Genomic DNA, 25235 nt, shown 5'->3' with positions numbered 1-25235 from the left:
TTAAGAACAAAACTAACTTAATCACAAACTGGAAAATAAAACTAAAGCAAGGTGCCAAGTGGGGGAATAAAGCAATGAAAACAAAACTAACAAACATGTTGAGAGGAAAGGAAAGAAAGAATAGACATGCAAAGTTAAACAGAGGTAGATGAAGAAGATTTATATACATTAAAGATTAACTGCAAGGGGAAAAGAACAGTAGGAAAGGCAAACAAAGGAATGAATGTAGAAAAAATAATAGGTTTTTAAAAATTAAAATAAAAAAGAGAAAAGAGGAAAAAACAGAAGAAGAAAGAAAAAAGGAAAACTCCACAGAACTGCAAAAGCCCAATGTAGAGGCAGAGGGTTATAACAATAGAAACTGTGACTGCATATACACATATACATATACACCCATAAGCAAAATCAAAACAGTCCAACAAAAATTAAGTACAATAGATTGACCCAGCAAACGAAACCAAAAATTATATCTACCAGAACAAAACTAATTAAAACACAAACTGGAATACAAAACTAATGCAAAGTGCCAACTGGGGAATAAAGCAATGAAAATAAAACTACCAAATATGTTGAAAGGAAAGGAGATAAAGAAAAGAAAGAATAGATATGCAAAGTTAAATAGAGGTAGATAAAGAAGATTTATATACATTAAAGATTAACTGCAAGGGGGAAAGAACAGTAGGAAAAGCAAAGGAATAGATGTAGGAAAAAAAATAGGTTTAAAAAATTAAAATTATAAAAACAGAAAAGAAAAAAGAGGAAAACTCCACAGAACTGCAAAGGCCCAACGTCGAGGCAGAGACTTATGACAATAAAATATGTGACTGAGGAAGAAGCAAAAAAAAAGCTCAAAAGCTTAATTGGATTTCTTAGTGCCAAAAAAAATCAACAACAACAACAGAGGGGGGGAAAGAAAAAGAAAAAAAAAAAATCCAAAAGAATCTACATAACAAGTCAAAAAATAATAATAATAAATGTTTTTCTTCCACCACTGCTGTCAGAGTCCTTTCCCATGCTGGGACTCACAGTCCACCTTACCTCCCTAGGATGCCCTCCAACACTGTACTGACCTCTGGACCTGCTGTGGGGGCAGGTTCTAATCTGGTTCTATTCCTCTGTGTTCTTGCCTCCAATGTCCACAGCTATCACAGCTAGTATGTTTTCTTTTGTGGGAGGTCTCAATGGCCCTTTATATATTCCATAGACACAGAGTCTGCTTAGTTGATCATGTAGATTTAATCTGCAGCTTGTCAGCTGGTGGGAAGGTTTTGGGTTTTCTTCCTTAGCCACACTGCCCCTGGGATTCAATTGTGGTTTTATTTCCACCTCTACATGTTGGTCGTCCACTGGGGTTTAGCTCCTGAAGCTTCCCTGGAGGGCTTGGGTTTGTGAGGGTCAGGTGTGGAAGTAGTGCAACTGCTTGGGTTGCAGGGGTTCTGGCAGCATCAGGTACTCAGGAGGATTGGTGGCTAGGGTAATAGGAAATATAGTGTTCTAGAAGGGCACGACAACCAGTATTGGCCAATACACTCCAGTATTCTTGCCTGGAGAACCCCGTCTCTGACAGAGAAGCCTGGCAGGCCACAGTCTACAGGGTCACAAACAGTCGGACAAGACGGAAGTGACACTGCACGCATAAATACAAGACTTTTTTTTTTTTTTTTGGCCTGTGGCAGCTCTGCCCCAGTGAGAGTTGAGCATGAAGGTGGCGCAGCTGCTTGGCTTGTGAGGACCCTGGTGGTGCCAAATGTGCAGGGACACAGACTGCCTCCGTGGCAGGAGTTATGGCCCTACCAGTCTTTTTTCGAGCCTCTCTTGGCTGGCCATCAGAAAGCCTCTCTGGCCAGTCTTTCTCCATAGCTCTGCCTGTTCAGGCACTTAGAGGGATCCCTTGCCTGGGGTCCCACTCTGTAGATCAGTGCATCAGGCACTTAAAGGGGCACCCTGAGTGGAGTCCTACTCTGTAGTTCAGTACATCAGGCATTTGATGGGCCAGCCTCTCTATTGTTCAGCTGCCGATGCTGGCATGTGGAGAGAGGCCATGGTGATGGCTCCATCCTCTACATGTGACTCAGGAGTATCACCTTGCTTCCATGGCTGCCTGGCTTTCCTCCACAGGCATTTCCCAATCTCTTCCCTCACATCCCCTCAATCTGTCTTTCTGCAGACAACAGCAGCCCTCGCCCTGGGATTGAACCACAATCCCAAACTCCAGCTCCCAGCCATTGTCCCTTCCAGGAGACCCGTGTTCCTGCCCGGCATATGTATGGCTTTAGCAAGGACTGTCTGACTCCATTTAGACTGCCACAGATCAGTTGTTTCACTCTCAGCCTTAAACGTTTCTCCTCTGACTCAGACAACTGCCCTGCTGTGGGGATCAGACCCCTGCTTCAGTTCCCCCACCCACCAAGGGTAGATCCAGTCCTACTAACACTCCTGTTTTTCCGCCTAGTTCCCTCATTCTACCGAGTTTAGCGTGGTTCCATATATTCTTTTCCACTGGTCACGTACTCCTGTCCACTCTCAGCTGGTGTTCTGCATGCACGTCTGTGTCTGAAGGTGTATTCCTGATGTATCCATGGAGAGAGATGTATTCCACATCCACCTACTCCCCTGCCACCTTGTTCTAAATTTTACTTTTGCAACTGATTCAACACTGTTTCCAGGAACAATCTTACACATTTCCTTGTCCTCCTGTCTGTGTGTGTGCGTTAGTCACTCAGTCGTGTCTGATTCTTTGCAACCCCACAGACTGTAGCCCTCCAGGCTACTGTGTCCATGGAATTCTCCAAGCAAGAATATTGGAGTGGGTAGCCATCTCCAGGGGATCTTCCTGCTCCAGGGATTGAACCCTGGTCTCCTGCATTGCAGGAAGGTTCTTTAACCATCTGAGCCACCAGGCAAGTCCATGAATGTGTATTCACCAGCAAAAAATCACCATAAGCAAAATGGAAAGACTAGCAACACATCAGAAGGAATTTACAATAATTACACAGAATTAGTATCCAGGGATATATATTCACCAGCAATGGATAAGAGCTCCCATTAGTCCAATGTTCACATGTTCTGTGAAGAACTTTTGCTTATAGGTTCTCAGAAAGTCTTTATTTATATGTTATTTATTTAATATATGAAGGCAATGGCACCCCACTCCAGTACTCTTGCCTGGAAAATCCCATGGACGGAGGAGCCTGGTGGGCTGCAGTCCATGGGGTCGCGAAGAGTCGGACACGATTGAGCAACTTCCCTTTCACTTTTCACTTTCATGCATGGCAGAAGGAAATGGCAACCCATTCCAGTGTTCTTGCCTGGAGAATCCCAGGGACGGAGGAGCCTGTGGGCTGCCGTCTATGGGGTCGCACAGAGTCGGACACGACTGAAGTGACTTAGCAGTATGCAAGTACATAAAAATGTCTATTGTGTACATATAAAATCACATGTGTATTGCCTGATCAACTTCTGTTCACATTTGAGGATTTAAAAATCTATATTTATGACAAAGACAAACTTGTAAAATTCTTTTTTTAAGGCCCATGTGTAGTATTTTTATCACTAGACCATTTTTTGGAGCAGTGTCAGTTTTACATAAAAATTGATTGTAAAGTACAAAAAGTTCCTTTATATCCTCCATCCCCTATCTTCAGACAGTGTCCCCTATATTTACACTTTTATTATTTTTTTATATATGATATTATACGTGTTTCAATGCCATTCTCCCAAATCATCCCACCCTCGCCCTCTCCCACAGAGTCCAAAACACTGTTCTGTACATCTGTGTCTCTTTTGCTGTCACATATAGGGTTGTCGTTACCATCTTTCTAAATTCCATATATATGCGTTAGTATACTGTATTGGTGTTTTTCTTTCTGGCTTACTTCACTCTGTATAATAGGCTCCAGTTTCACCCACCTCATTAGAACTGATTCAAATGTATTCTTTTTAATGGCTGAGTAATACTCCATTGTGTATATGTACCACAGCTTTCTTATCCATTCATCTGCTGATGGACATCTAGGTTGCTTCCATGTCCTGGCTATTATAAACAGTACTGCGATGAACATTGGGGTACACGTGTCTCTTTCCCTTCTGGTTTCCTCAGTGTGTATGCCCAGCAGTGGGATTGCTGGATCATAAGGCAGTTCTATTTCCAGTTTTTTAAGGAATTTCCACACTGTTCTCCATAGTGGCTGTACTAGTTTGCATTCCCACCAACAGTGTAAGAGGGTTCCCTTTTCTCCACACCCTCTCCAGCATTTATTGCTTGTAGACTTTTGGATCACGGCCATTCTGACTGGCGTGAAATGGTACCTCATTGTGGTTTTGATTTGCATTTCTCTGATAATGAGTGATATTGAGCATCTTTTCATGTGTTTGTTAGCCATCTGTATGTCTTCTTTGGAGAAATGTCTATTTAGTTCTTTGGCCCATTTTTTTATTGGTCGTTTATTTTTCTGGAATTGAACTGTAGGAGTTGCTTGTATATTTTTGAGATTAGTTGTTTGTCAGTTGCTTTATTTGCTATTATTTTCTCCCATTCTGAAGGCTGTCTTTTCACCTTGCTAATAGTTTCCTTTGTTGTGCAGAAGCTTTCAAGTTTAATTAGGTCCCATTTGTTTATTTTTGCTTTTATTTCCAATATTCTGGGAGGTGGGTCATAGAGGATCCTGTTGTGATGTATGTCAGAGAGTGTTTTGCCTATGGTCTCCTCTAGGAGTTTTATAGTTTCTGGTCTTAACGTTTAGATCTTTAATCCATTTTGAGTTTATTTTTGGGTATGGTGTTAGAAAGTGTTCTAGTTTCATTCTTTTACAAGTGGTTGACCAGTTTTCCCAGCACCACTTGTTAAAGAGATTGTCTTTAATCCATTGTATATTCTTTCCTCCTTTGTCAAAGATAAGGTGTCCATATGTGCGTGGATTTATCTCTGGGCTTTCTATTTTGTTCCATTGATCTATATTTCTGTCTTTGTGCCAGTACCATACTGTCTTGATGACTGTGGCTTTGTAGTAGAGCCTGAAGTCAGGTAGGTTGATTCCTCCAGTTCCATTCTTCTTTCTCAAGACTGCTTTGGCTATTTGAGGTTTTTTTGTATTTCCATACAAATTGTGAAATTATTTGTTCTAGCTCTGTGAAGAATACCGTTGGTAGCTTGATAGGGATTGCACTGAATCTATAGATTGCTTTGGGTAGTATACTCATTTTCACTATATTGATTCTTCCAATCCATGAGCATGGTATATTTCTCCATCTATTAGTGTCCTCTTTGATTTCTTTTACTAGTGTTTTATAGTTTTCTATATATAGGTCTTTAGTTTCTTTAGGTAGATATATTCCTAAGTATTTTATTCTTTTCACTGCAATGGTGAATGGAATTGTTTCCTTGATTTCTCTATTTTCTCATTATTAATGTATAGGAATGCAAGGGATTTCTGTGTGTTGATTTTATATCCTGCAACTTTACTATATTCATTGATTAGCTCTAGTAATTTTCTGGTGGAGTCTTTAGGGTTTTCTATGTAGAGGATCATGTCATCTGCAAACAGTGAGAGTTTTACTTCTTCTTTTCCAATTTGGATTCCTTTTATTTCTTTTCCTGCTCTGACTGCTGTGGCCAAAACTTCCAAAACTATGTTGAATAGTAGTGGTGAAAGTGGGCACCCTTGTCTTATTCCTGACTTTAGGGGAAATGCTTTCAATTTTTCACCATTGAGGATAATGTTTGCTGTGGGTTTGTCATATATAGCTTTTATATATACACTTATACACACATATATACACTTTTATATTATTGAAGTATAGGGCTCCCCTGGTGGCTCAGGGGTAAGAGTCTGCCTGCCAATGCAAGAGATGTAAGAGATGCAGGTTCAATCCCTGGGTAGAGAAGATCCCCTGGAGAAGGAAAGGCACCCCACTCCAGTATTCTTGCCTGGGAAATCCCATGGACAGAACAGTCTGGCTGATTACAGTTCATGTGGTCGTTCAGAATCAGACACGCCTTAGTGACTAAACAACACACAACAACAGTCAACAATTACTGTGGTATATTTGTTACCTTTGATGCACTAATATTGATATATTTATTATTATTACTATTATTAAAGCCAACCATTCCCTATTGCAAAATTCAGACTTAATTTTTTCTTTTTTTTTTCTTTTTCTTTTTTGCAGGCTTAAGTTGAAGAAAGGAGGGAAAACCAGTAGGCCATTGAGGTATGTCCTAAATCAAATCCCTTATAATTATGCAGTGGAGGTGACAAATAGATTCAATGGATTAAATCTGGTAGACACAGTGCCTGAAACCTATGGACAGAGTTTGTAACACTGCACAGGAGGCGGTGACCAAAACTATCCCAAAGAGGGAAAAAAATGCAAGAAGGCAAAGTGGTTATCTGAGGAGGCTTTACAAATAGCTGAGAAAAAAGAGAAACAAAAAGTGAGGGAGAAAAGGAAAGATATACCCAACTGAATGCAGAGTTCCAGACAATAGCAAGGAGCAATAAGACAGCCTTCTTAAGTGGACAATGCAAAGAAATAGAGGAGAAAAAACAGAATGGGAAAGACTAGAAATCTCTTCAAGAAAATTAGAGATATCAAGGAAACATTTCATGTAAGGATGGGAATAATAAAGGGCAGAAACAGTAAGGACCTAACAGAAACAGAAGCAGAAGATATTAAGAATAGGTAGCAACAATACACAGAAGAACTATACAAAAAAAAAAAGTCTGAATAACCCAGATAACCATGATAGTGTGATCACTCACCTAGAGCCAGACATCCTGGAGTGTGAAGTTAATTGGGCCTTAGGAAGCATTACTATGAACAAAGCTAGTGGAGGTGATGGAATTCTGGTTGAGCTATTTCAAATCCTAAAAGATGATGCTGTTAAAGTGCTGCATTCAATATGCCAGCAAATTTGGAAAACTTAGCAGTGGCCACAGGACTGGAAAAGGTCAGTTTTCATTCCAATCCCAAAGTAGGGCAATGCCAAAGAATGTTCAAACTACCGTATAATTGCACACATTTCACATATTAGCAAGACTGCTCAAAATTCTCCAAGCAAGGCTTCAGCACTAAATGAACTGAGAATTTCCAGATGTACAAGTTGGGTTCAGAAAACGCAGAGGAACCAGAGGTCAAATTGTCAACCTACACTGGATCACAGATAAAGCAAGGGAATTTTAGAAAAACATCTACTTCTGCTTCACTGACTACATGAAAGCCTCTGACTGTGTGGATCACAACACACTGTGGTAAATTCTTAAAGAGATAGGAATACCAGACCACCTTACCTGTCTCCTGAGAAACCTGTACACAGGTCAAGAAGCAACAGTTAGAACTGGACATGGAACAACAGACTGGTTCAAAATTGAGAAAGAAGTATGACAATGCTGTATATTTTCACCCTGATTATTTAACTGCTGAAGAGTATACCACTCAAAATGCTGGGCTGGATGAATTACAAGCTGGAACCAAGATTGCCTGGAGAAATATCAACAACCTCAGATATGCAGATGATATCACTCTAATGGCAGAAGGTGAAGAGGAACTAAAGAATCTCTTGATGAGGGTGAAAGACAGGGGTGAAAAAGCTGGCTTAAAACTCAACATTCAAGAGGCTTCCCTGGTGGCTCAGTGGTAAAGAATCCACCTGCTAATGCAGGAGACACCAGTTCAATCCTTGATCCAGGAGGATGCCACATGCCTCAGAGAAGCTAAGCCCATGCACCAAAACTACTAAGCCTGTGCTCTAGTCTAGGAGCTTCAACCACTGAAGCCCATGTGCCCTAGAGTCTGTGTTCCACAAGAAAATCCTCCATAATGAGAAGCCCATGCACCACAACTAGAAAGTAGTCCTCATTTGCCACAACTAAAGAAAAGCCCACGCAGCAACAAAGACCCAGCACAGCCAAAAAATAAATAAATAAAATCAGGGCCTGAAAGCAACATCTGTACACCCATGTTAACACTGACATCATTCACAACAGCTAAAATGGGTAAACAGCTCAAGTGTCCATCAATGGATAAATGGGTTAGCAATATGGGATGTATATATACAATTGAATATTATCCAGCCTTAAAACAAAGGAAATTCTGACATTTGCTACAACATGGATAAACCTTGAGGACACTGTGTTCAGTGAAATAAGGCAGTCACATAAGGACAAATATTTTACCATTTCACTTGAATGTTACCTAATGTGGAAAGTAGAGAGGAGGTAACCAGAGGCTGGTGGAAGGGGCCTTGGGACATTTAATGGGTACAGAAGTTTAGTTTTGCAAGATGATAAGAGCTATTGAGATGGATGGTGGTAATATATTCAAAATATTATGAATATACTTAACACACTGGAATTGTTGTTGTTCCATCACTAAGTCATGTCCAACTCTTTGCAACCCCATGGACTGCAGCATGCAAGGCTTCCCTGTCCTCCACTATCTCCTGGAGTTTGCTAAAATTCATGTCCATTGAGTCAATGATGCTATCTAACCATCTCATCCTCTGTCGCCCCCTTCTCTTCCTGCCCTCAGTCTTTACCAGCATCAGGGTCTTTTCCAACGAGTCGGCTCTTTGCATCAAGTGACCAAAGTATTGGAGCTTCAGCTTAAGCATCAGTCTTTCCAATGAATATTCATAATTGATTTCCTTTAGGATTGATTGGTGTGATCTCCTTGCAGTCCAAAAGACTCTCAAGAGTCTTCACCAGCATCACAATTTGAAAGCATCAACTCTTCTGCTGTTGTCAGACTTAAAATAGTTAGGGTGGTACATTTTATATTATATGTATGTTAGCACAGTTTTTACACATAAAAAAGTAAGAGGCCTATGCACTATTTTTTACCTCAGTCTTATGAAGAACCTTGGAAACAGTGAAGCACGTGTAATACCTATTTTAGTCAAAACTCTCTTGATTGCAAGAGACAAAATGCAACTAAAGCAGAAAAGAAACTTAGGAAACAGGGAATTTGAGTGTAGCTACCTCAGGGAAAAGTGGGTCCAGACCTCAAACGACACTAGGGACTTTCCTTAGAGTCACATCTCTGCTTCATTCTTGATAATGATTTTACTTATTTATTTATTTGGCTTTGCTGGGTCTTCGTTCCTGCGTGGGTTTTTCTCTAGCTGCGGTGAGTGGGGACTACTCTCTAGTTTCAGTGTGTGGGCTTCTTACTGCAGTAACTTATCTTGTTGTGGCTCACAAGCTCTAGAGCACAGGCTCAATAGTTGTGCCACATGGGCTTAGTTGCTCCATGACATGTGGGATCTTCCCGGATCAGGGATCTAACCCATGTTTCCTGCATTGGCAGGCAGATTCTTTAGCACTAAGACACCAGGGAAGCCCTCTACTTCACTTTAAGTCTTACAACTCTCCATCCTGGCTGATGGCTGGGTTCTCCCTGCAAGGAGCGGGGATGGATAAGAGCAGCTCTGCCCTCAGAGTGAGGTCACTTCTCAGCACCTGTTTATATGGTTTTGGTAAATACACTTCTTGAGTCACCTGCCCAAAACATGGGCAGTCACTCACCACTGGGATAGAATACAGCTGCAGCTAGGCAGGCCACAGTGCTGCCCAAAAGTAAGTAGAGCGTGCCAGGATTCCAGGCCCCAGAACAGGATGAATGGACTGGACACACACTGCAAGACTCCACAACCCCATTTTAATTTAAAGATAGGAAACTAGAGCTCAAAAAAGTTTAATTTGTCAAAAACTATGCAATAGTAAAATGGCTAATAATCCAAATGAGATATGCCTTTTGTGATCTTAATTTTTTCAGACCCTCAACCTTTCCAGCTTTAGCTTGTGACAAATGCCAGTAAGGACTTTGAGGTATCTGAATAAATTAGCTGATTTATACAGGGATGAAAACAGCATAATTAACAGTAGTATAACAGAGAGCACTTCATGTCTAGGGAGATGGAGGAGTTCACGCCCAATCCTGCCACCTGGTGGGACTGTGGTATCAAAATAGCTTAGAGCGAGTGTGGAGCAGCACACTAAATAGATAAATGTAGGAGAAACAAGGGAGGCACCAGACACAGCTCACCTGTCACCAGCACAGCACTGACTGCACCAGAGCAGGTGGTTTCTCATTGCTTCCATAAGGAAAGCTCTCAACAAGGCAAATGAGTGACATATAACACCCATACTCAGGCATGAGTCAAAGATGGGACCTGATGTTCAGTTCAGTTCAGGCTCTTAGTTGTGTCCTAGCCTTTGTGACCCCATGGACTGCAGCACACCAGTCTTCCCTGTCCATCGCCAACTCCAGGAGCTTGCTCAAACTCATGTCCATCGAGTCGGTGATGTCATCCAACCATCTCATCCTCTATCATCCCCTTTTCCTCCTGTCTTCAATCTTTCCCAGTATCAGTCTCTTTTTCAATGAGTCAGTTCTTCATATCAGGTGGCCAAAGTATTGGAGCTTCAGCTTCAGCATCAGTCCTTCGATAGAATATTCAGGACAGATTTTCTTTAGGATGGACTGGTTTGATCCCCTTGCAGTCCAAGGGACTCTCAAGAATCTTCTCCAACACTATAGTTCAAAAGCATCAATTCTTCGATGCTCAGCTTATCAATTCTTCGATGCTCAGCTTTCTTTATGGTCCAATTCTCACATCTTCGATGCTCAGCTTTCTTTATGGTCCAATTCTCACATCCATACAAGACTACTAGAAAAACCATAGCTTTGACTATACGGACTATTGTTGGCAAAGTAATGTCTCTGATGCTTTTTTAATGTCTCTGCTGTCTAGGTTGGTCATAGCTTTTCTTCCAAGGAGCAAGTGTCTTTTAATTTCATGGCTGCAGTCACCATCTGCAGTGATTTTGGAGCCCAAGAAAATAGTCTGTCACAGTTTCCACTGTTTTCCCATGTATTTGCCATGAAGTGATGAGATCAGATGCCATGATGTTAGTTTTTTGAATGTTGAGTTTTAAGCCAGCTTTTTCACTCTCCTCTATCAACAGGCTCTTTAGTTCCTCTCCACTTTCTGCCATAAAGATGGTGTTATCTGCATATTTGAGTTTATTGATATTTACCTCAGCAATCTTGATTCCAGCTTGTGCTTCATCTAGCCTGGCATTTCACATGATGTACTCTGCATATAAGTTAAATAAGCAGGGTGACCTGCTTACACCCTTGACGTACTCCTTTCCCAATTTGGAACCAGTCCTCTGTTCCATGTTCGATTCTAAGTGTTGCTTCTTGACCGGCATACAGGTTTCCCAGGAGGCAAGTAACGTGGTCTGGTACTCCCATCTCTTTAAAATTTTCCACACTTTGTGTGATCCATACAAAGGCTTTAGTGTAGTCAATGAAGCAGATGTTTTTCCGAAATTCTCTTGCTTTTTCTATGTTGGCAATTTGATCTCTGGTTCCTCTGCCTTTTCTAAATCCAGCTTGAACATGTGGAAGTTCACGGTTCACATACTGAAGCCCGTCTTGGAGAATTTTGAGCATTACTTTGCTAGCATGTGAGATGACTCCAATTGTGTGGTCGTTTGAACATTCTTTGGCACTGCCCTTCCTTGGGATTAGAATGAAAACTGACCCTTCCCAGTCCTGTGGCCACTGCTGAGTTTTCCCAAATTTGCTGGCATATTGAGTGCAGCACTTTCACAGCATCATCTTTTAGGATTTGAAATAGCTCAACCAGAATTCCATCACCTCCACTAGCTTTGTTCAGAGTGATGCTTCCTAAGGCCCACTTAACTTCGCACTCCAGGATGTCTGGCTGTAGGTGTGTGATCACACCATCATGGTTATCTGGGTCATTAAGATCTTTTTTTTTGTATAGCTCTTCTGTGTGTTATTGCCACCTCTTCCTAATATCTTCTGCTTCTGTTAGGTCCATACTGTTTCTGTCCTTTATTGTGCCCATCTTTGCATGAAATGTTCCCTTGGTATCTCTAATTTTCTTGACGAGATCTCTAGTCATTCTCATTCTATTGTTTCCCTCTATTTCTTTGCATTGATCACTTAGGAAGGCTTCTCATCTCTTCTTGCTATTTTTTGGAACTCTGCATTCAGATGGACATATCTTTCTTTTTCTCCTTTGCCCTTCACTTCTCTTTTATCAGCTATTTGTAAGGTCTCCTCAGACAACCATTTTGCCTTTTTTCATTTAGCAAGGAAATTAAGACAGGACAGCACCAGACGTGGGATGTAGAATCTGGGCCTAGCTGTGACATCCCTGGTAAGACTACCCTATATTCAGTGGGGATGTGGATTCAGCATCTGATGGGTTTCCAGCTTGAATTGTCTATGGCCCTACCCAGACCCTCCTCTTCAGAAGGTGGAAGGTAGGTGTGGGTGAACCTTATTATATATGTTTCATCTCTTTTTTCTTGAAAGTTATGCTCTTGGTATGGCTAATCTCTAAGTATCCTATGCTTGTTTAAAAAATTATTTATTTCTGGCTGGGCTGCATCTTTCTTGCTGCTTGAACTTTTCTCTAGTTACAGCAAGTGGGGGCTACTCTCTAGTTGTGATGTGTGGGCTTCTCATTTCAGTCACTTCTCTTGTTATGGTTCTCAGGGTCTCTAACACAGGCTCGGTAGTTGTGACACACAGGTTTTGATCCGTGGCAGATGGAATCTTCAGGATCAGGGATCAAACCCATGTTTCCTGCATTGGCAGGCAGATTCTTTACCACTAAGAAACCAGGGAAGCCCTATCCTTCTCTTTTAAAACTCAGAGAATTAGGGGAGTCCCCAGATTAGTTTGTAAAAGAAACAGACTATTTTCCTCTGTACAGACCCCAGGACCCACGCAGGTGAGCTAAGTTCTGGGCAGAGTATGAACTCATACCATCACTACCAACTGCTTTTTCTCTGTGACAAGTGTATCTGCATCATGACAGGTTGGAAAGTGGTGTGAGTTCAGACTGTTTGCAATACCTCGTTGGCAAGGAAACTAAAGTTTACTGTTCCTAATGATCACACTCACACATATTAATTCATCAAACTGTTTACTCAGTATATATATATGGGTACAGATGTTTTCCTTTCAAATGTAGCACTGAGGAAGTATCAGCAGCAGGCATGATTTGACACAGCCATGTTCTGATCTCTGGATGCCCCAAGTCAGGGCAGAACCTGCTCCTCAACAAGGGGCAGCAGCCTGGCTTCATCATCAACCACTGACCCCACCCTCACACCGGAGCACATGGTCCTGACTGTAGACATCACCATCACCGGATGCATTCTGCTTTCTATTAATGTTATACCCAGGAGGACAAAAATATATGATTTGCTTTTGCACTCATAGCTGTCTGGTGATGTCTTGGTTTGAGGACACATCCATACCACTTTGGATGGCTGCAGTACCAGCATCTCATCTCTGGTTTCATTGTTTCCTTTTTTTTTTTTTTCTTTTTTTTATTTTATTTTATTTTATTTTTAAACCTCAAACACTGTCATTGTTTCCTTCACATGGTCTCTAACAAGCACGCGAAAGTTAATCCACTTTGCACATCTTTTTGTGAGTCTGAGCTTGATGTGTTTTTTAATGAAAAATTTAAATGAGAGTAGTGCTTTAATTGAGACCCTCAATTTACAAACGTCACCTCATTTGTGTTTCTCTCCTTTTCATCTCACCAGTGACTGATTCACAGCTACATTATCTTTGCTGGGCACCTTTAATGATTTGGGGGCTTCCCAGGTGGCTCAGGAGTAAAGAATCCACCTGCCAATGCAAGAGACACGGGTTTTATCCCTGTGTCAGGAAGATGCCCTGGAGGAGGAAATGCAAACATACTCCAGTATTCTTGCCTGGATAATCCCATGAACAGAAGAGCCTGGAGGGCTACAGTCCATGGGGTCACAAAGAGTCGGACATGAAGGAGCAATTGAGCACACATGCACAAATATCTAAATATAATGATGTAGGTATTCAGGCATTAAATAAATTTGTTCCTAGTGTATTTCATCTTAGCATTTTAAGAGTCTTGATAACAAGATGTCAAAACTGCCTGGATGAATTGTGTAGTAATTGTGAAAAAAAGCTACAAAGAGCCCACAGAGAAAATAAAGAGTAATCATATAGCATCACCAAATCTGCAGACTTGGCCCTGGAACAAATCCACTACTTACCAAGGTGACTTGATATGGAGACTGAGCTTGCAGTGTTGAGAGGAATCTATCCCATGTGGAAGAAAAGCACACTTTAACTTGCATTTCATTCTTTTGAGCTAATCATGACATATCAAGGTCACACTGCCTGCTTCTAAGTTATAGACAGACATCAGGAGACAAACAGAATTTTCTAAGATAATCAGAGTGAGAAGGGCTTTTCCCTTCACTATGTGGCCAATAAGGGTCAGGGGAGAATCTCAATGGGGGAAACCATTTCACTATCATAAACAGATCACAGAGTACTATTACAGACAGGCCGTTTGTGTGCAGGAGCAGAGAATGGGTGCAAAAGGATACCTGATAAATGACAGGGAGGGTGCTACACTGGATCTATGCTGGCCTCTTAACAGTCTACTTCAGCCTAACTTATTATGCTTCATGGAGGGCTTACCAAGTGGCTCAGTGATAAAGAATCCATCTGCCTATGCAGGAGATGCCAGTTCAATCCCTGGGTTGGTAAGATCCTCTGGAAAAGAAAATGGCAACCCACTCCAGTTTTCTTGCCTGGGAAATCCCATAAACAGAGGAGCCTGGAGAGGCTACAGTCCATGGGGTCACAAAGAGTCTCTCACACACACACACACACACACACACACACACACACGAATCTATACCTTAAGAACCTCAGTTTTAATCTTAGGAAAGTTGATTTTCAATTTGGCATGGTGTCTGTGATGGAATCTAGTATGGAGCCTTTGAAGAGGTTTTCTGGGGGTGATTCTGAATCCTGAAATGGGAAATCATGTGTACAGATGACAGATTGTGAATTATACAGAATTAAAAAAAGCCAAATATGGAATAAGAGTATTTTAATTGCACAGCACAAGTTTTTAAAATAAGAGTACAGGGAAGTACAGTACATCATTCCTTTCTTTCTTCACTCAGTAATGAGTTACCTTCTTCTTGCCCATACATATTTAACAAAAATAATAATGCTTTCTTGTAAGGTCAACCAACCCAGAGGTAGCACAAAGACCTCATGATGTTCAGTCTATTGCTGCAAGACCACCGGCATATGGAGCAAATGGTAACAATCTCCAGAGTCATTTATGTTTGCAGCAAAACAAAACAAAACACACAAAGAATTTATAATTTTTACTGAATTATTAAAATACAAAGAGAAAATACTGATCTTGAGTGTGAGAAATCTCAACAGATGTCAGCCTATGCCCCATGGACCAGTAACTGATACTCAAAATTTGGTCAAACGTTCATCATTTGTAACAAACGTTATACTCAAAATTATTAACTCAAGAATATTTAATAAACAAACTATTTACAGAAGTGTGTCTAGAATTAAGAAAATTAACCAGCGATGGTGAAGTCCCCAGAAGCAGTTAACAACACCCTTATGTCTGATGAGCAGGGGGAGGGTCTGTGGTGAACATAGGAGCTTCAGCCACATGGACAGACACCCCCAGATGTGTGCCAGCAGGAGAGAGGCAGGGGTGACACACACCTCGCCTGTCCAAACCTAAGCAGAAATCCTAGGAAGCAGTGCACTCCCTCTGGGCATACAGAGAAAGGAGGAAAATGGTGTGGACATGGAGAACACTCAGAACATGAGCACATGTACAGATCCATAACACAGACACTTTTCATCATGTAGCTGCTATAGATACAAGTCATCCCACATCTCTGACTCAGACAACACAAGTATCTTCAACTATTTTTATAGATTCATACTTAAGTACTACTGTAGCACTTTACTTCTAAGTAGATCTTAACCCAAGGTATGCTGTCATTAGTTTGGTTTAAAGCAGTTCATTACCTTTTTAAAGAATTTTAAAATAAAGACAAAAATCTTTCATATTCACCCATGCATTCACCATTTCCAGAACCTTTCATTTCCAGAGTTGTGTTCTCCTGTTGTCCCCAAACTTCCTTCAATGTTTCCTGAAGGCAGGAACTCTCTCTGATTTTGCTTTTTTGAAGTCCTTCTTGGTTTCATTTTTGAAAGATGTTTTTGACAGGCAATTGAACTCCAGGCTGTGGGGCAGGGGAGGTTCTTTATTTTCTTTTGTAACTTAACAGCGTCATTCTGCTGTCCTATAGTTTGCATAGTTTCTGACCAGAAGTATATTGTACTTTTTTGCTCTGTGGGTGTGTCCTGTCCTTTTTTCTCCAGGCATTTTACAATTGCTCAATTAAAAAAAATTTTTTTTGACCGCGCCACACGTCATGGGGGATCTCAGTTTCCCGACAAGGGATTGAACCTTCACTCCCTGAATTGGAAGGCAGACTCCCAGCCACTTGGCCACCAGGGAATTCCCAACAATTGTTCTCTTTAACTCCAGTTTTCATCAACTGACTGTGATGTCCATTGGCATCTTTATGTTTCTTCTGTGTTGGGTTCTTTGAACTTCTTGAATAAGTGCGTTTATACTTTTCATCATAATGGGTATTTTTCAGCCATCATTTATTCAAATCCCTTTTCTGCTGCCTCTCACTTCTCTCCTCTAGACCTTCCATTACATGTATATTACACCACTTTTAACTAATTTCCTGTCTTCCTTTCCCCCCACCCACATGTTTTTCTCTGTGTATATCATTTGATAATTTTCATTCTTACTCTTCAGATTCATTGATTTCTTTCCTTCTTCTATGTCTAATATGTTCTTAATTCCAGTTGGGTTTTTTTATTTTTTATTTTTCAGAGTTGTTCTCAACCTGAGAAGTTCCATTTGAGCTTTTAAAAGTGTACCTTACACTCCAGGTTTTGTCAAATTTATGTTTTCTTCTACTTTATACTTACAGTAGCTATTTGAATATACTTGTCTACTACTTCCCATCAATTCAGTCTTTCCTTTTTCTATTGACTGATTTTTCTTGTAGTTACAAGTCATATGTTCCTGCCTCTTGGTGTGCCAGGTAAGTTTCTGGATGTCAGACACTGTGGGTCCAGAGTAGCTTTTAATCTAGGTTAAGTGACTCTCCACCCTTCCCAAGACAACTCAGTTCTGGGAACTCCCCTTGATGCCCCTGTGCAAAAAGCTGCCTCCAAGTGGCTGGTGGGAACATAAACTGTCTCAGCCTGTGCTAAGCTCCAGGGCTTATTCAGCTCCCTGCTGCCTAGCTCCTCTCAGAGTCTCAGTTTTCTTCCACACACATGCAAATAAAGGCTAAAGCCAAATACTCAAAGAGGGACTCACTGAGGATTTATACAGCCTCCTCTCTGGGAAGCTCCTTCTTACCCAGCACCCTTCACCTGCAAATTCTAGCTACCGAGGTTCCTCAAATGCCAACTCAGAAACCCTCTTCGGTTCAGCAAGACCATGTTCATTCAACTCCCTGACCTGCAGCCTTGACAGTGGCCCCCAGGTAGTAGGCTGGGCAGTCGTGGGGCTGTCCTCATTTTGTCCACCTCCTGCCAGGGATCATAAACCTGCACTTGACATATATCTAAAAACCACTATTTAATAAATGGTAGTTTCTAGCTGTTTAAAGCAAGAGAGTTTATGTGGTTCTTATTATACCACCCTAACAGAAAGCAGAAAGAAGTCTTCACACCTCAAACACAGCTACCACTTTAAAAATGCCTATTTTCTTACAATTTATATACAATAAACATAACCTCCTTAAAGAATTTTCAACAGGGATCATGCTTATCAAATTCTTCAATGTACTGGGACTACTCCTCTGCATGAGACGTTACTTCCTTTGTGTATGTATCATCTAGTGTACTCTGGGCTACCATTTCCCAATGAAATTTTCACTCACTCATTACAACAACTGAGTTTTTCTCCTGTTTATATCTTCTAAAATTTAATAGCCTGGCACTTTTGACTGAAAGGTCTATACCTATCACAATACTGATAAGACTTCCACACTGAGGAGCCATCAATATGTCACAAGTTGTGTTTCCTGGGAGAAGACTTTCCTATATTGTCTACTTAACAACAACAACAAAAAAAGGTTCTCTTTCTAAATTCTATGTGGTGAGACAGTCACTGCAGTGACAGAGTTTCTCTCCCATACATGTCCTTGGAGTGTCAGGGACCTGATATCTGATGGCAGACTCCCCACACTCACCACATTCACCCCATGTCTACAGCATATGACTTCTCTGATGAATCAGGAGCTGCGCCTTCCTGTGGAAGACAGTCCCACATTCACTGCATCCATAGTACTTATCCCCTGTATGGATCCTCTGATGCCTCATAAGGTGTGACTTCCTAGTGAAAGACTTCCCACATTCCTCACATTTATAGGGTCTCTCTCCTGTATGAATTCTCTGATGTATAATGAGCTGTGCCTTCTCAAAGAAAGCTTTTGCACAGTCATTGCATCCATAGGTCTTCTCTCCTGTATGATTTCTCTGATGTTTAATGAGCTGTACTTTCTGAACAAATGCCTTTCCACATTCACTGCATCCATAGGGTTTCTCCCCTGTATGAATTCTCTGGTGCCTAAGAAGCTGTGGCTTCCAGGCAAAAGCTTTCCTACACTCACCACATTCGAAGGGTTTTTCTCCAGTATGGGTTCTCTGATGGTGAATGAGACTTGACTTCTCACTGAAGGTTTTCCCACATTCACTGCATTCATAAGGTTTCTCCCCTGTATGTGTCCTCTGATGGGACACCAGGCTGGACTTCTGGGTGAAGGCTTTCCCACAGGCACTACATTCATAAGGTTTCTCTCCAGTGTGAGTTCTTTGATGTGTCAGGAGCTGTGACTTTCCAAAGAAGGTTTTTCCACATTCAACACATCTATAGGGTCTTTCTCCTAAATGAACCTTTTGATGTTTAATTAGTTCTGACTTCTTAAAGAAGGCTTCCTCACAATTACTGCACTGATAATTCTTCTCTCCCGTATGAGTCATTTGATGTTTAACAAGTTGTGGTTTTCTGATGAAGGCTTCACCACATTCACTGCATTCATAGGGTTTCTCTCCTGTATGGATCCTCTGATGCCTAATGAGGAGTGAGTTCCTGCTGAAGGCTTTTTTACATTCACTACAGGCATATGGCTTCTTCCCTGTATGAACCCTCTGATGAGTAATAAGCTGTGACTTCCAAAAGAAGGCTTTTCCACAATCACTACATCTGTAGGGCTTCTCGCCTGTGTGTGTCCTCTGATGTGTAATGAGCTTTAATTTCTGGGAGAAGACTTTCCCACAGTCACTGCAGCCATAGGGCTTTTCTATCGTATGGGTTATCTGATGTCTTTTAAGCTGTGACTTCCTGCTGAAGGCTTTCCCACAGTCACTGCAGCCATACGGTTTCTCTCCTGTGTGAGTTCTCTGATGTAAAATGAGCAGTGACTTCCTACTGAAAGCTTTCTGACATTCCCCACACCCATATGGTTTTTCTCCTGAATGAGTCCTTTGATGAATAGTGAGCAATGACTTCTGGGAGAAAGCTTTCCCACAGTCCCGGCATCCATAGGGCTTCTCTCCTGTATGAGTTCTTTGATGTATAATGAGCTGTGACTTTTTATTAAAAACCTTGCCACATTCCATGCACAAACAGACTCCTGTGTGTGGTATATGGCTCATAATGAGTTCTGGCTCTTTACTGCTGACTTTTCTACATGTATTGCCATCAGAGTATTTTATTCCACCATAAGTTCTGGCAGGTTTAATACAAAATAATAATTTCCTATTAAGCTCATCAAGTTTCTTTCTTTCACAGTTACTTTTTGGAATAAGAAAATCAAAAGGATCCTTCAGACTTTTTTCACCTGTGCCACATTTATGGGATCTCATTCCTAAATGATCAAAGTTAATGCCTAAATGAAACATTCTCTCAAAGATGTCATATTCATGGCCTCTCTCCAAACTTTTAAGCTTGTCTTGATTATCCTGATGCCACATTTTGAGATTATTATCTAGCCAGACTTTTTCTAAAAAGGAAAAAATGAACCATACTGTGTAAATTTCCCTAATCATTAAGCTTATTGAACAAATCGGAAATGGAGCATGAGCCCAGTCCATAAAAAAAAAATCTCCCACATACAATATCTACTTATTAGGCTTTGAACTTTTTAATAGAAATGAAAACAGATTTTGAAATTACAAATGTTTATAAACACAAACTTTAAAATAAGGAAAGATGAAATATATTCAAGTGATCATGATGAGATAAAAAAGACAAACAATTTCTAATCAAACACTGCTCATTCCACAATAACCTACTGATTATCTTCTATATGCCCAGACATTATTAACAGAAATCAGAAAAAGGCAAGTAGGTACTCCCATGAGAGAAGACTGAGTACTTCTGAGTATCACAGTATCAGATGTACTGAGTATCACAGTGCAGAGAAGAGCAAGATTAATACACAGTGCTGAATGTCACACAGGAAGAAACACTGAAGACAATGACAGCAAACACAGGATATCAACTTTCATGTCTGAAAGGTGAGATATGTTAGTTTTCTGTACTATCAGTACATTCAAAAAGCATCCTCATTCAAAATCATCACCCAAATCACTGATATCTGTAATTTCACCATCATGAGAACTGCTTTTTTGGAATTATCTAAGAGTTCTCCAGAGCTCAGCATCAACATCTTTATTAAGGTTTCTGATACTTTAATTGAATCATCATCTATATACTGAATCTGTATATGATGTAAATTACTCAAAACCACAAGTATGCTTTGCATAACATTAGCACAGTTTTCTTTTTTACCATGTAAGTACAGTTATCTGTGATCTCCCTTAATGATCTTTTAAGCTTGTTTACTTTATGATATTCTTTACTAGGAATTGTGAGATAATACTCCCAAGATGAAAAAAATATGGCAAGATCTCAAATATAAAGCAATCACTCCTTTTTTGTAGGATAATTTATCTGGGGAGGGAAAAAGCCTCATCTAACAACTCTAAGATATATCAGAATTTCAGAGGAAGAGCTAACTAGAGCTGTGGATATGGAGGAGAAAAAAAAAAGATTCAACGTTTTGAGCTTCAGTGAGTACAAGATGATAACACTGTTCATGGGCATTTTAAAGACTAGAGAGGGATGTTAGATACCATTTATATAAGCTTCTCATATAAGTGTGAGACACTTATATGTCCTACAGACATGTAAGTGTGAGATACTCCTTAAGAGTTTATAAAAAATTGTTTCATGAAATGTAAGAGTAAAGAAAAATAAATTTTAATTCAAATCAAGGAATAAGATTAAGATATATATCCAAATTAATAAGTTAAATGATATAAAACCATACTGAGGTTAAACTGTACCCAAAAAAAATATTAAAGAAATTTTTTAAAAATCTTGGCACTTTGGCAAACACATAGACCATGTTTTACTAGCATCATCCTTGGTAGGGGTACAGGTCTGTTTCCCCACATCTCTGTTTCCATTACACTCTGATTCATTCAGCCTTCATTTCATCCTATTTTTCAGTTGATATTCCCACTTCCAGGCTCATGCCCTCCCAATTCTAGTCTCCACACATCAATCTTTAGAAAATGTACTCTAACCTTTTGCTTAAACCTCTTGCTTAAAAACCTTTGATAAATCTGGGCTTTTAACACAGCATACACACCCCTGCATGCCTGGCTCCTTCCAGCCCTCAACTTCCTCTCACAACATTGGGCTCCTCCCTGCCCCCAATGACCCCAAAAGCCTCTCCCTGCCCAGCTGCCAGTATGCCTATTTCATATCATTTTAAGGGCACACTAACACCCTGTTTATTCTCTTCATAGCACTTATCAGATAGGTAATCACCTTACTTCTGTCTCTCCCACTGGAATGTAATGAAGGTAGGGAACAGGTTTGAGTTTTTCACTGATGTACTCCCACTACATAGTACATAACAAGCCCTCAATACAACCCTATTCACTTATCATTAAACTTCTAAAGCAATTCCTTTCTATATAGTTAATCCTGATAATGAACTTTGCATTTTGACACAAATGTATTATGTTCAAACTGAATTATTTTATATTATCTTCTAAATTAAAATTCCCTGGTCCTGCAATGTTATTTCATGACTCATACTTTATCTCAACTCCTCTCATTTCACAAAATAGCAGTGGTTCTAAATTAATGGAGGAATATAAAGTCCATCTTGACAGCTTTTCCAAACTACACATACCCAGTCCTAATCATCCATGTGAATGGTGCTGACATCTGTAATTTGAAGTATTTTCCCAAATAAGCTGAAACACTTACTTAGATGAAAACCTTTGTACTAAAGAAATTATTTGAAAAGTAAGACAGATCCTGTTTTACCTGGCCTCACAACAACCAATTAATGAAATATTTAGTAATTACACAGCATAAATGTCATAGAGAACAGAGAATAATAAGTTAGTTACCATCTTTCTATGTAGGGAAAAAACCTCAAGACCTAATTAGTTAAGAAATTCTAGATAATGTGTGATCATAGCCAGGTTCCTACAATACTGCTCAGTAGGTAGAGATTTCAGAAAAGGCTGGGAGTTAAGAAACACTGTGGAAGTGAAAAAATAGAGCTTAAAGAGGGGGAGGGTATCTAATTGAAAAAGTGTGCACAAAAGCCCACATGCAGAGAAACATATGTGAAAGACACAAGGAAGGAATTACTTCAATTGGAGTCAACTGTGACCTCTGGGCACCGGAAAAAATTTCACAGGTAAGATGCTGCCATACTGTGAGGGTCCTCAACTCAAATGGAGGTAAAATATCACATAGCAAGTCTTAAACCCCCACAGACCATTTGAAGGGATAAACAAGAAGCTTTAGAAGCTAAACATCAAAGGCACCAGAAAGATGCCCTGGATGCTGACCCTGAAGTTCTTATATGCAAGGAGACAAGAAGAATGCTTTTAGGCATTAGACTTCTATCCTCTGTCCATAGACTCACAGTCTACTCTATGTGGGTTTGAAACAGAAATTTGATAAATTAGGGAGAGAAAAGCAAAATAATAAAGGAAATTCAAAGGTAACAGCATCACCTAAAACAGGAAAAAATTATGAATTCTTCAAGAGGAGAAAAGAAGCCTACCTCTGCAGATGGGACCGGGGCAGGAGAGAAGAAAAAGTCAACTGGGGAAACTCAAAGAAGGGTCTGATCAAGAATGCAAGGTCCTAAGTGACTGTGCCACTAGAGGCACATTTCATCACCAGCTCCAAAGGGGACACATCCTGATGTGGAGCCCAGGACACAGAGTCCTGAGTCAACTCCAAAGATGGAGAAGCTTTAACCGGAGTTATTTACAAATAACATTTCAAAAGTACCAATCTATCATCAAAAACCTGAGATTTAATTTTCACTGTCTGCCACTAAACTGATTATTTCTCACCTGAGAAGTTTTGACTTAGGATTTCTTCATCTAATAACCATGGCTTTTCTTGCTCCAGCTTGAAGATCATCTCAGGTTTGATAACTTGATAACCTGTCAATTGGAAACACAGAGAGTCCCAATTGCTTGGGCTGAGGGGACTCTTAAATATGAAGACTATTTCACCTCAGAGGCTATAAAACAAAGAAAGCATATAAAAACCTTTCACTTGGGTGTCAAAATCAAAGACTCTTTGACATCTGAAACTTAAATCCAAAGTCAGTAATATCTTAGAGGTATGTGCATATCCAGTTACTGGGTGTGCACTGTACTACATGAGAATGTTCTTACCCAATAAAACTAGATTGCTATAGTTCTCCAACATCACGTCTCTGTACAAGGTCTTCTGAGTAGGATTAAGCAGCTGCCACTCCTCCAATGTGAAATTCACAGCCACATCTTCAAATGATATCTAAAAAAGTACAATCCCTGTTAAATCTGAAGTTATTCTCTTTGCTGAATGTAGGCTTTCTTTTCTACAGTAACAAGTGGCCTGAAAGCTGGACCCATGATCTCCAACTCCTGGAAATGTGCTTTTGTTTAACCCTCACTGCCCCACGTCCTGAATATGGGCTGCATTTATCAACTCACTTCCACTGAATGGAATAGGGTAGAAGTAAGGGAATCTCCCTTCCAAGACCAGGTTATAAGAGAACGTGACTTCTACCTTGGGAACCCTCTCCTGCTCTCTTTGGGCAAGTCCAAGGGCCACATGGTGAGGCAGCTCTGTGTACAAGCCTACATGGCAAGGACCAGAGGTCTGCCAACACCCATGTGAGTAAGCGTGAAGGGTGTGACCTTCATACCCCAGCAATTCTCAACACTTTGAAGACAGGGTCGTGTGAGATTCTCCACTAGAACCAAATGGGTGAGCCACTGGCAGATTCCTAACTCACAGAAACTGCGATAAATGTTTAAACTTCAGCCACTGAGGTTTGGGATAATTTTCTCTGCACAGTAAAATGATATCCTAATCTTGCATTATTATACTTTGACAGAAAAAAAAAGAGTTATTAAAATATTCATCATTATGAATTCATAAACTTATCCACCCATCTATCCATAGGATAAGAAGTTGGAATAGGCTGTCTTTAAACAAGCAGTATTTCTCAAAGAAGGTGCCACTGGGATTTGGGAATAATTCTTAGCTGAGCAAGGGCTTCCCCGAGAGCTCAGTGGGTAAAGAATCCACCTGCAGTGCAGGAGACACAGGAGATGTGGGTTCAATCCCTGAGTCGAGAAGATTACCTGGAGAAGGAAATGGCAACTGCAGTGGACAGAGGAGCCTGGTGGGCTACAGTCCATGGGGTCACAAAGAGTTGGAGAAGACTGAGCGACTAAACCACTTAGCTGGGCACGTCTGCCCCATGCAGTGTGAGGCCTAAGGGACAGGAATGGTTCTCAGTCACTGTCAGAACTAAAACCACATCTACCTTTCTAGAACACTCTCCTCCCTTTGAACAGTACTGGTCTGAAGTAGGAACTAGCTATCCTTTAGAACGCATGTTTTTTCCAGCAATTAAGGGGCTTGGAACTATGCCAGGTGCTAGAAATATAAAGATGAGTAGAAAAACATCATATTCTCCTATACTTTTCAGTCTTTTCTGGCCAGAGGCAATAAGGCATTACAGAGGCCATGATACAAGTACATTCAGGGTATGGGGATAAAAGGCAAAGGAACCAGAATATCCAAAACAATTTGGAAACAGAACAGCAACATTGCAGGACTCACGTTACCTGGTTTCAGGACTTCCTATAAATGCACACGATAACAAGGTGGTATCAGTGAGAGGTTACAGATGTTGGTGACCAGAAAAGAA

The 25235-nt window shown here is 40.5% G+C and overlaps 1 protein-coding gene and 1 long non-coding RNA gene across 26 annotated transcripts in view; one reads left to right on the top strand and one right to left on the bottom strand.

The window, feature by feature from the left end:
* The first annotated feature begins 12002 nt into the window (after nucleotides 1-12002).
* Nucleotides 12003-15134, top strand: LOC123329955. The gene is made up of 2 exons (XR_006545596.1): nucleotides 12003-12302; nucleotides 13602-15134. It is a non-coding gene; the product is annotated as an uncharacterized LOC123329955 (long non-coding RNA).
* ZNF605 (zinc finger protein 605) overlaps nucleotides 14930-25235 on the bottom strand; it is a 32297-nt gene continuing 21991 nt past the window's right edge. For 24 of the 25 annotated variants that reach the window (XM_044930357.2, XM_044930367.2, XM_044930371.2 and 21 more), the window contains 3 exons: nucleotides 23707-23827; nucleotides 23377-23469; nucleotides 14930-19979 (listed from right to left, as the gene is read on the bottom strand). In XM_044930357.2, coding sequence (XP_044786292.1) covers nucleotides 18184-19979; nucleotides 23377-23469; nucleotides 23707-23827 — 2010 coding nt within the window. In that variant the 3' untranslated portion in view covers nucleotides 14930-18183. Of the gene's footprint in view, nucleotides 20490-23376; nucleotides 23470-23706; nucleotides 23828-25235 lie in introns of those variants that run through there. The other variant, XM_025267945.3, reaches the window with a different exon arrangement.

The sequence above is a fragment of the Bubalus bubalis genome, chromosome 17, assembly GCF_019923935.1.
Source record: "Bubalus bubalis isolate 160015118507 breed Murrah chromosome 17, NDDB_SH_1, whole genome shotgun sequence".
Taxonomy (NCBI): Eukaryota; Metazoa; Chordata; class Mammalia; order Artiodactyla; family Bovidae; genus Bubalus; species Bubalus bubalis.
The sequence above is the reverse complement of the archived record's forward strand: the minus strand, read 5'-3'. Positions and strand labels throughout refer to the sequence as shown.